General features: G+C 37.0%; 1 protein-coding gene across 1 annotated transcript in view; it reads left to right on the top strand.

Annotated features, from left to right (window-relative positions):
* The first annotated feature begins 294 nt into the window (after window positions 1–294).
* Window positions 295–11,761, top strand: part of ADGRB3 (adhesion G protein-coupled receptor B3) — a 790,044-nt gene continuing 778,577 nt past the window's right edge. The window contains exons 1-2 of the mRNA XM_018560884.1: window positions 295–1,038; window positions 3,437–4,205. Coding sequence (XP_018416386.1) covers window positions 3,452–4,205 — 754 coding nt within the window. The 5' untranslated portion in view covers window positions 295–1,038; window positions 3,437–3,451. The remainder of the gene's footprint in view (window positions 1,039–3,436; window positions 4,206–11,761) is intronic.

Raw genomic sequence — 11,761 nt, 5'->3', positions numbered from 1 at the left:
GTCTTCAATAAATTATTTTCCTCCACAGGTTTTCCGTGAATCAAATCCCCTGTACATCCACTTTGTGCTGCACTCTCCAGCCCTGGGGATTTAAATGGTTAAGAGCTATGATCTCAATCGGTGGGCTTTGCATGTCCCTTTTTCCCTGAGCCTCTGTTAACAGTTGCTAAAAATCAGCCTTTCGATGGGAAATGAGAGTAGGGAAAAAAAATGATTAGATTGACAAAATAACATTTTTGGGACCTGCCTGCTTTGAACAGCTCTGTGACATGTATTTTCAGTCCTGTACTGAAACTGACACGCTCACACTGTTCCAGTGTCTGTCTCTACCCCCCTGCATTTCTCCTTCTCACAGCATTCAAGCAGCTCCCTCCCTCACCAGGCAAGGATTATTGTAGTAGCTAGCTTCCCGATTATCAATACTTTGAAGGAAAAAATAGAAGAAAGGAAGAGAAATTGTCGCAAAAAGACCCTTACTCCAGCTAGCAAGAGTGTAACATTAAGTGAAGCTGACATACAGGCACATACGCAGACTTACTGCCCCTGTGCTTCTCCTTCCTTTCCCTCTTGTCCTCTGTAATCTGAACATTTAAACAGATTTCTCCAGCATCAGCTAAGAATTTTTTCAACCTCAGTGGGAGGGAAAAAGAGCAAAGAATAACCAAATCAGCAGCACCAGCCTCCTCTTTCTACTCATCATCAGCATCCGATAGCTACAGTATTCCTCTGTTTGCCTGGTCACTGGATTGTCATGTTGGACTTTCTTTTCACTCAGCCTTCAATCAAAACTGCATCGTTGCCTCACTTTCTGTAATTCTGCAAGGTTTCAGGGAGGGAGAGATATTGTTGTGGTTTGTAAAGAAAAGCCCACAGGGATTTCATTGCTATTCTATGGAAGGATTCGTATTCTGATTTAAACGTGATCAAGACAAAATGGGAGTGAGGGATGCTGACGAAAAGGAGGATTTCCTTCGGTGCTTTTGGAGCGTGTGTCTGTGCTAGTGTCCTACAGAGATAGCCACAGATTTGGATTGCGAGGTAAGGCTCAAATGTGTCCACTTCCCGACCTGTCTGATAAGGATTTGCTTCCATTACTCAGAGATCGAACATTATAGAAATAGAATGTAGATCCTGAGAACTCAATCTACATGAATATAGCACAACAGAATGCTAACTGCCATTTGTTACTCTAAAAGTTAGACAACTACCTGTATTAAAGGCTAATGTAGAGCAAATTTTCTTTATGTGCATTATGCCTGTGCTGTCATTGAGAAGTGTACAATATGCTTCTTAGTTTTTTACACCTTCAGGAACTACAGAACATCCCCATCATACTCATCTGGTATGAAGGGGTTAATAGGAAGTTAAAATAAAGGATATCTATGCTTGTCTTAGAATAAAAAATGTGGTAGTGGAGCCATGGCGCCGTCTATGTTCTGATAAAATAGTAACACTTGAAAAATCTGAGGAATATCCATACTAAATTGCCTGTTTGTTTTCTCTAGATAAACTATTTCTGACAAAATGGGAGATGCTCTGTGTTCCAGGGAGACGGCAGCTGAATGTCTTTAAAGGAAAGAGGCGGGTAGCTAGATCGGCTTAGCTTTCCTCTTGTGATCCGCTGAGAATAATTAAACATCTCTGAACAGTTTAAAACCCAAGGGAATGATTTGATAGTGAACACAGGGTTAAACGTTTCATGATTGCCACATCTGTAAGTGTAATCCTCCCTAATATGGCTGGCATAAGAAAGTAGATGCAACAAAATGCAGGAGGCAACGTGTCTTCCTTCACTTTGTTTTTAATGATCCAAAATTCCTGAGATTTGGTGACTGATTCGATCATTTAGATGGTGTCACGTTGGCACTCAACGCCTACACTATCCTGAATGACACTGCGCAGAACTGCATTGCATGCAAGAGGGAAAATACAAGGGAACTGTTGTCTTCTGCCATTTCATGCATGTTTCCCAACATCCTTGATTTTAAGATGCCATCGCAACTAATGTGAAATACAGATTCAATTTACGATCCACGTTGGAGAAGACATATTCTCTGTTCCTATGGAAATCTGCTGCTTTTAGTACAGCTGATAGGCAACTGTGCTACGACTCGGAAGTCATAGACTTTAATGTAAGGATTTATTTTTCTCTTTGTCAATAGTGATTCTAGTCCTTTGTTTAACCTGACACCTAAAAAGATCACTGGGAAGACCACTATAAAAGATACATAGAGAAGAGTTGATAAACAGCATTGTACATTTTAGGTGTGAGGGCACAGAGACAGACAAACTCAATGCCTAGTGTCTCTTTCCTGAGTGATGCAGGAGCACACTATCTGGCTATTACTTAGATTTAACTTTGGAGGGATTTACTTAAGTAAAAGCTTGGAGATCATGGGCGATCATTTTGTTTTCTCTCATTCATAAGCGACGTGACTTTGATTGGACATGAATTCTTTCATGTTCACTTTTAGACACTGGGCATTAAGAGTTAAACATAATCAATGTCTGTATGTCAATGTGCTTATTATCTACCTAAGGGAGGCAGAAAGGGATTGAAGTCATTTGTATGCAGTTTTCGATAGAGGAAATGAATGCAACATGGCTTTGGTTATGGAAGAGCACATCTGCAAAATCACATAAAGCTGTGGCAGACAATATGTTCAGGAGTAATTAACTGCTTGATTTCTACCTAAGTGCACTACTTTTGGGTGTTATGTTAAACAGTGGTCTCATTAGCATTTGCTCCATGCAGAGTAATTAATTCACAGAAGCACTCTATCCCAAGAGGTTATGTCATTGTACATTGCATTTCATGGGTACATGTGCGGAGTTATATCTGGAGTGTGTTTGTACTCAGGCAGCCATCAGTGTAAATTTGCTAATATGCACTACACTAACACCTAAACAATCAGGGCGTCCTGTCTTTTTATATAATGCATATCAATATATATTAGCGTAGCGTGCATAAGGGGTGGAATTTTAACCTTATAACAGAATGCTTGCTACAAATCCTGATTCACACTGCACTATGCTGTTCATACTTGTATATGTAGTAGAGTAATTCTAGGTGCTGTATACTGTAGCATAACCAGTGCACGTATTTTATTTGCAGAGAAAAACATATACAGAAACTGTAAGGAGGCTGAATTCAGCTTGCATACAATGCCATATGGTTTGGGGTTATTTATTAGATGATGCCTCTGACATAGAGCTTGTCTATTGATTTTTTTACATAGATGTAGCCTTATAATTAACAAGGTAATGTTTTATGAAATATTTTTGAGACTTTTTAAAATTGTATGATGTGAATGCCCATTTTATTTTTAAGCTAGCTGAAGTCTTGAAAACAGCTGTCTAGCATATTGTTAGGAGCCCTATTTTCAAATGCTTGCAGAATTCTACTTGGATTTTGATTTTATTTTGTTTTCTACAGGCCAAATGACATAGGATGAAGGCTGTTCGTAATTTGTTGATTTATATATTTTCCACCTATCTACTGGTTATGTTTGGTTTTAATTCTGCCCAAGACTTCTGGTGTTCAACATTGGTCAAAGGAGTAATTTATGGATCGTATTCGATAAGTGAAATGTTCCCCAAAAACTTTACCAACTGCACCTGGACGTTGGAAAACCCAGATCCAACCAAATATAGCATCTACCTGAAATTTTCCAAAAAGGACTTCAGCTGCTCGAACTTTTCTCTTTTGGCTTATCAGTTTGATCATTTCTCCTATGAGAAAATTCAGGATCTCTTGAGGAACAACAATTCTATCATGCAATTGTGCGATACAAGGAATGCCTTCGTATTTCTGCACTATGATAAAAATTTCATCCAGCTACGTAGGATATACCCAATTGATTTTGTTGGATTACATAAAAAGGAAGAAGACCAAAAATCTTTTTTGGAGTTTCTGGTATTAAACAAGGTGAGCCCGAGTCAGTTTGGCTGTCATGTCCTGTGCACTTGGTTGGAGAACTGCTTAAAACTGGAGAATGGGAAAACAGAGCTTTGCGGGATTATGTACACAAAATGCACTTGCCCCCAACACTTGGGAGAATGGGGAATAGATGACCAGTCTTTGGTTTCTCTAAACAATGTTATATTACCCCTAAATGAGCAGACTGAAGGCTGTCTGACCCAGGAGCTCCAAGCCACACAGGTTTGCAACCTGTCAAAGGAAGCTAAACGCCCACCCAAAGAAGGTAGGTGTCAAATGTTATAACCATAGTCAAATTTCTATAGGAACTAAAGATAGTTATGACTAAGACAAACTATACTCCAAGAGGCACACTGGTTGCCATGCCTTCTTCTTTTATATCCAGTAATGATCACCTTCATATATGTACTTATTCCAATCATTGGACACAGTATACTTCATTTTACCTCTTATCAACTGCACAATTGAGAAATTATGTTAAATTGTTATGTTAATCCATAGGCGTTATGTGCACGACATGGTTAATAAGGGCACATTATAATACCAAACATGTCTGCAGTTTAGGTCTTATTATTTGTAATAGTATTTGATATGAGCTATTTATTAAAGATTTCTGTGCTGTGCTAAAATCACACATGGCTCTTATACTAATGTCTGCATGAAAGCAAAGCATTCAAAATAGTATGTTTCAGATACAGAGAGATATAGGGTAATTAATGAGTTCCAGGTACAACAATTTCACACTCCATGCCCTTACATCTTATCAATCCATTTGCTTAATAGTGCCCCTTTTAACATTCTGCATGCCACAGAGATGTGTGACATTACAGACTTGCAATGACCTAGTACTTTCATAAAATGGAATGAGTTAAACAGGAGCATTTGACTGAAATTATTTTCTCATGTTGAGCTTACATTAACTAAATGTATTTTCAATATGACAATGAGTTTGTATCACTCAGATTAGAAACACTGTACTGCATGGAAAATTCAGACAAAATACTGATCACTTAGTCTCTCTGTGTGTACTATGAAACATATAGGAGGTAGGCATTCATTTTTGCAGGTTAAAGCACATATGTATCTGCTATCTTTTGTTTTTTAAACTAAAACCTTATTATCAATTTTTACCACACAGTGCTGAGAAAGGCAAGGTTTCCAGTGAGCAGCCATGGTATTTGTATCTTGGCATTCTCCACTTCCTTCTTTCATTCTTCTAATGATAATTATTTCTGGTATTTATTAATACTATCTATTGTGAAGCCAGTGTTAAATATGCAGCCTTATTCAGAAAACTGTGCAAGGAGCAATGTCAAATGAGCAGTTACCCATAGCAACCAATCTAATCAAACTAATTATCAAACTAATAGTGAGTAGTATGAACAGTACAGGACACATTTCATACCAGTTACACAACTATTGCAATATCAACTACCATCCAGCTACTGTTAATATCAATTCAGGATTGTCCCAATATTGATAGCCTCAAGAAACATGAATAAAGTTAAGTAAAAATAAAGCAACTGAATGTTCTGTGCAAATGGATTACTTTATGTGCTTTAGTTGGCATTGGTGGAAAGTCAATAAATGAGGATCTTGCAACTGGTAGGCCGAAACCCCTTGCTTTTAAATCCCTTACAGTTGTATACATTACTATAAAAATATAATGGCCACCAGTGATCAAAGAGGCAGAATAAAAAGGTGGGTCAACTGAGAAATAATTGACTTACTGAAAAAAGTGGACATATGTGAAAGAAGGACATAATGTCATTCCATATGAACAAACAGCAGTGGGTATAGCTGCCCTTGGATACTTTTTTCAGCTCACTTAAAGCTCTGTTGCATACATGGTGATTCACCTGGCATACATATGGTCACAGTATGCATAAGAAGGCACATTTGTGGCTTCAAAGAAAAAGTGATGTATCTTTGCACCTGTGATAGCCACATCCACACTTATACATAGCATTTATGTGTGAACACAAATGTCCTCCAGAATCCAAAGAGTGCAGCTGTGCAATGCAAATGGTTGCAGGTATTTTGTGTACACGCAAGCCTTTTCAAAACTGCATGGTCTGAAGTGTGCTTCCTTTTACAAAGATCTAAATAAAACCTTGCAATGTAATACCATTATTATTTACAGTGTCACATTTAAATATAGAAGACTTTACCTGTTGCTCTCAAAGAGACACAATGGATAAACATTTCATAGAGTAAAGGTTTATTAATAAGTCTAAAGTTGTACGTCAAAGCTATGGTGTAATCAGCAGTCATTGAAAAGAAAATAGCATACTGTTGGTGAAGATAATGAAAGCCCTAAGGTTGTATGAGCCAATATCACCTCCAGCCCCTTGATTATAATGGACAGATAAACTACCTTTACTAGAATACAATGAATAATCTGCAATGCTTGAAAAGGTATGGATTGAGTACCAGCCATAGAAGAACTTTATAGCACTTCTACACTTACAGGAAGAATGTGGACTGATTTAAAGTTCTAAAGAGTAATACATAATTAAATATTTACACAATAGAAAATATAAGCATATGTATAATAAAGATCAGTTATGGGGATATCTTGGTTGAATAATATCTATTATGAAATTACTTGCATTGCTTTTTTTAAAAAAGTATCCAGTAAATTTACTAGTGCGTAGATTCACTATGAAATGAGCTCTAGTGCTGGAGTGTGATAACCTAAGAAGTTTGTTCATATCAATGCTTGCCTTAATGTATGTTGTGTTGACATGCTGTGCTTATAGTAAACTCTATCAGCTGACCGAACAAGGGGGTAGTTTTCTCCAACATGCTGCTTCACAATGGACTTAATTTATTAAATGAGTGGAGGATGTTCATTCAACAGTGTGAATGCTTGCCTGTGATAAAGAGGATGAGTTCACCAAAACTATCCAGTCATATGGAGGGCAAAACCCTGTGTTTTTAAATTTCACAGGACACAAATGAATGACTAGCCAAAGTGAACATAGCTTTACTTTATTCACTAACCTAAGTGAACATTCTCTGCTTTGTTAGTGAATTAAACTTAATGGGGTTAAACTACTAAAGGAGTAGAGGTTGTTCACTTAGCAAAGTCAATGTTCACTGGGTTTAGTAAATGTGTGTGCTCACATCAATCAAATATTCATGTGTTAGGTAAAACTATTTTTGTTTATTTCCCTCAATGGTAATTTATTAACATTCACTTTCTAAAGGTAGCATTTACTTGGCTAAGTAAACAGTCACTATTCCCGTAGTAAATCAAACCCATTGTGTTTTTCTTGATACCATGAATTTTGCTTCACTAATACAATTAGTTTGGCAAGTGGCAATTAAATGTACTATGAAATGGTGGTTGTTAAAAAACAAAACACCAAGATACAATGTTAACCTTCTAGAAAGAATGTTCTGTTTAAAGAAAACTTTTACAGATCACTTTGCATGCATCAACTATATTGTGTGAGCAATATCTTATCTATAATTTACCTAGAACCTATCAATCCTTAAAGTATTGATACTAATTGCTGCTACAGGCACAATATGGTTGCTTTCAGTCTGTGTCGGTGATATGTGTGATTTAAAGGTATACAAAGGTATACAATACCCTGGCATTAAATTCTGAAGATTTTTTTAGGAAGCTATTAGGTCTGCGTAGTCAGCAGTCAAGTGGACTGTTGTTTTATTGCATGTCTTGCACTAAAATATTTAGTGGTTTAGTGGTTAGTGGTTTTGCTACAAAACATGGTGACTGTTGCTACTATATAAAATGATTAATGGAATGCAAATAAACCATCCATACATGTGCCAGCAGTACAGTGCATTGCTTTTTTGGTTGTGGATATTACTTGATAGTGAGACAGAAGATGTTGTTTGTCAATATGTCTAATGATGATTAGCAATGTACAGGCAGTGGATCTTGGTTGTTCACCCTCTGTGGTTGTTAAGGTCCTCCCTGGAATTACAGCAGCTTTCTGCATTAATTGCTGCAGTTATTTGTGAGCAGTTTCATTATAAATAATTGGCTCTTTAACCTCCCCGTTGGGAGGCTCAGACACATCTTTGCTTCTTCTTTACATGACTGATCATTCCACGAGGCTGCAGCAGCTCAAATCAGACTGAATGCACCACTTCACGCAAATGCACAATTTATAACTCCCAAAGGTTTAAATGCCATCTGACATTTTATGAAACTATGCATTGTGCTTATAGTCACATAAGTTCTATCGGCATGAATAAATAACATTTTATTGTGAACAAAAAAATCTAGATATTTGTGTATGTGCTCTGCTATGAAATTATAGAAATAAAAAGGGACATCTTTAGCATGCTTTAAACATTGCTGCTACTTACTATGTAAAGATGCATTATACAGATTATAGAGAAGGATTAACCGATAGGTAGTTTATTGGATAATAATTGTGGGTGAAATTGTGCATTTAAAAGAACATTTTGACAGTAACAGTCATATGACTATCATCTAATTTTAATCAAACAGTTTTAAACTTTCAGTCATCACTCATATTTTATTGTTGTGACTGCTGGAAGGTTTACTCTGACTGGGTGCACTTCCTTTTTCAATTTGCAAATATAACCAGTGTTGTACATTTACTGACACCTGAAAAGAGTGTGCAAATATTAATTTTGTATGCTCTCGTATGTGACAAAAGCCATATTAAATCAAATTGCCATGTAATAAACAACAGACAATGCTAATAAGTAACGCACTGTCAAATTTAAGCAGATATTACAACAACCTGTTATGATAAAACATGGTTAATGCCAACACACAAAAGCAGCTTGAAACATCCTAGGGCAAGCAAAAGACTTTATTATGAGAGTCTAATTACAAGGTGATCTTACATAGTTAAGACATCCCTATCTGACTATCATCAGTATATTCCACAGAGACATGTTTATTTGAAGGTACATTTCATAAGGCATTTTCAAATATCTATAATGAATACATTAACATTGATATTTATAATGGCTTTGGAAGAGTGAGTTTGCAATTGATTCATGGAAACTACATTAGAGTGTAATAGAGGCTGCAGAACACACAGTTGCTGATCCAGAAAAAGGCATATGCCAGAAATCACATTACTGATAGATATTAGGTTGAGAAATGCTCCCTTAGCCCAACATGTGCGCTCTCATCAGAAACAAGCTTCCGCATATGTCTTCCCATTAAAATTCATAGTGTGTGCCATTCCCTTTGCATGACATTTAGCCATAAAACTAATAACCAATCTCCTGGATGTGAGGTAAGGATGAGATTATCTGGCTTGTTTGCTATGTTTACCATTTCTTGAAGGAAGGCATGTTGCTGGTAGATACTGCATTTATATCAGAATATAGAATACTGTTTTCAAGGAAGAATAGAATGCATGGAATAAGCATTTTTTTTGCAGATATCATCTATGCAGATCAACCATTTGCAGAGTACAACAGTGCCATAAATGTTTGTAAATTATTATCTCTTGATAGTTGAAACATTTCCACTATGCAAACCATGCTATGTATGTTGGTCATTTAAAATACATATCACATAAATATTTAAATGTGTTATGGAAAATGTATTTTTCTCAGTATTTATTTTAAAGCAAACCTGGACAGAAATGTGGGCAGTGCTTACCCACTTCTAAAATGCTAATTGCCTTGCTGTTTTGCTGATCCAATGACTTTCCACTCTCTTCTGATTGCACACACATGCAGAAATGGAAAGCCAGACTAAAATGGAATGTTCGTACCTGCATATTTGCTGTAGGTCAGTGAATCAAACGTACATGAGGAAAAGAGTCAGTATGACAGAAAGGCAGCTAACATCTTCATAGGAGTGGTCAGAAATGGCAGCCTCCATGTGTCTCTTTTAAAATATTTTACTTTAGGTAATATCATACTTAATATAATTTAACAACCAATTCGGATAAATGTGATATGTGTTAATTTGGGTGTCCGTGACAATACACTCATGCTACAATGTTTAATGCAGCCTGCACTGAATGTACATGCCATGAGGTGCATTGCAGCACATTCATTTTTAATAGGCTACCTTATGCATCATGTCATAACTTGCCTCAATAGACAAAAATGTATGCATTGCAGTGTAGGCATCAGAATGGGCACACATACAAAAACCTAAAAGCATATCCTCCTGAGCCCCCTAGCTAAATGTAGCCCACCTTGGTGTTTAGCTCTCAATTACAGTGGCAACTCCCTCTGGTGTTTAACCTTCTCCAGCCCTAAGCTTCATTCGCAGTGGGTTCCTATAAAAGTAAATTGAGCTTTGCTCTGAGTGTCTCTAAGGTAGGAGTAAGGCCCCATTTAAGTGTATAAGGATGGCCAGTGCTGGGCTTGGAAGAGGGTAAACACTTCAAGAGGCTGCTCTTGTCAGAGGGAAGTGAGTAAATACTACATGGGGGAGGGTGGTCTCTGTTGAATTAAACTGGGGGACTAGGGAGGGTGGTCAGGTGGGATCTTATTGAAAGGTATACAGTTTTTAAGAGATCTGAGAGGTTGATAATGTTGGTCAACACATTTGTCTGCTTCCGCTGCAAAGTTGAGATTGAGAAGAAGCAAAGAGCATCACCAGCACATAGCTCAGTTTAGTGGCATTTATTAGTCACAAAAATACAAATAAAAGCAGCAACATTGTTCCAGCTACACAGTGTTGTTGTTGTCCAGTTGCTTGGATAGAAGGATCATCTTTTGGCACTAATATCACTCCCAATAGAAGTGGGAGTGGCTGTGATGGCACCATTTATATATGCCTACATAGCAGTGATCACTGTCACTCTGCCTATGCTTTCTTTAAAGGATGTGAGGCATGATATTCTGGGCAAGGACACATGACCATAGAGATGATTGGGTATATTGGTGATTATATGTTTGGTGAGTTCATTGTTTTATTTACTGCTAAATGGAGTTGGTCACTGTTTTAGGGTGAGAGGGGTAACTTTGATTCTATCTCTCATTGGTATAATAGTGCATAATATATAGGGTTCTTGTATGTGTTGCTGGTGTCACTGTCTACCTGATAAAGAGGCTTTTATGTACTCTAAATCATTGCCGCTTTTATTTATTTATTTTTCTGTGACCAAAAAAGGCCTCTAATCCGAGGTGGTAATGTGCTGGTGATGCCCCTTGGTTCTAGAGTTATATTGTATAAATTATGGAAATAATAAGGTACTGCTAGTAGAGAACAATGAATAATGCATGTGCATTTTGTGTGAAGAAGGGATCTTCTAAGGGCCTGATCATTTTGAAAACCATTGCAATGTTGAAATTAGAGGATCATATTAAAACACAGTGCCTGGTATATCCCAATCCTCTTCCATCATACAAATGGTATACTGGTGTTCTGCTCTCAGGGCATATAAACAAAGAAATTGAACATAGTGAACTTTAATGTCTTAGGGCATGATCTTGTATTTAGTCAATATCCAAACTTGTGGTGACCCCTAACTCAAATGCAACCTTATTGACTGAATGCAAGATAATTTTCTTGCTATGTTTTGGAAAAGCAGGCTGGTCTGAGTAACAATAGAAGGATTTGTGGAGAAGAATGTAGAACAGGTATGTTACCTACTGATATGTTTCACTAATGTTTAGTAGTTGGCACAGTGGTCCTGCCACAGTGAAGTGTAGCAGTGTATCATTTTTGTGTGACTTAACTTTTTATTCACTTGTCTGCAGGGTAAAGGAAACTGTTTCGCATCTTACTGTGTCATTTTGGACCTGTCAGAGAGTGTGTTAATTGAGTCAGAGATAGTGATGTTAGTAATATATCAAAATAAATAAATAAATAAATATATATATATATATAAA

The sequence above is a fragment of the Nanorana parkeri genome, unplaced genomic scaffold, assembly GCF_000935625.1.
Source record: "Nanorana parkeri isolate BGI_ZX_2015 unplaced genomic scaffold, ASM93562v1 scaffold484, whole genome shotgun sequence".
NCBI classification, from domain to species: Eukaryota; Metazoa; Chordata; class Amphibia; order Anura; family Dicroglossidae; genus Nanorana; species Nanorana parkeri.
This window is presented reverse-complemented; position numbering and strand designations above follow the sequence as displayed.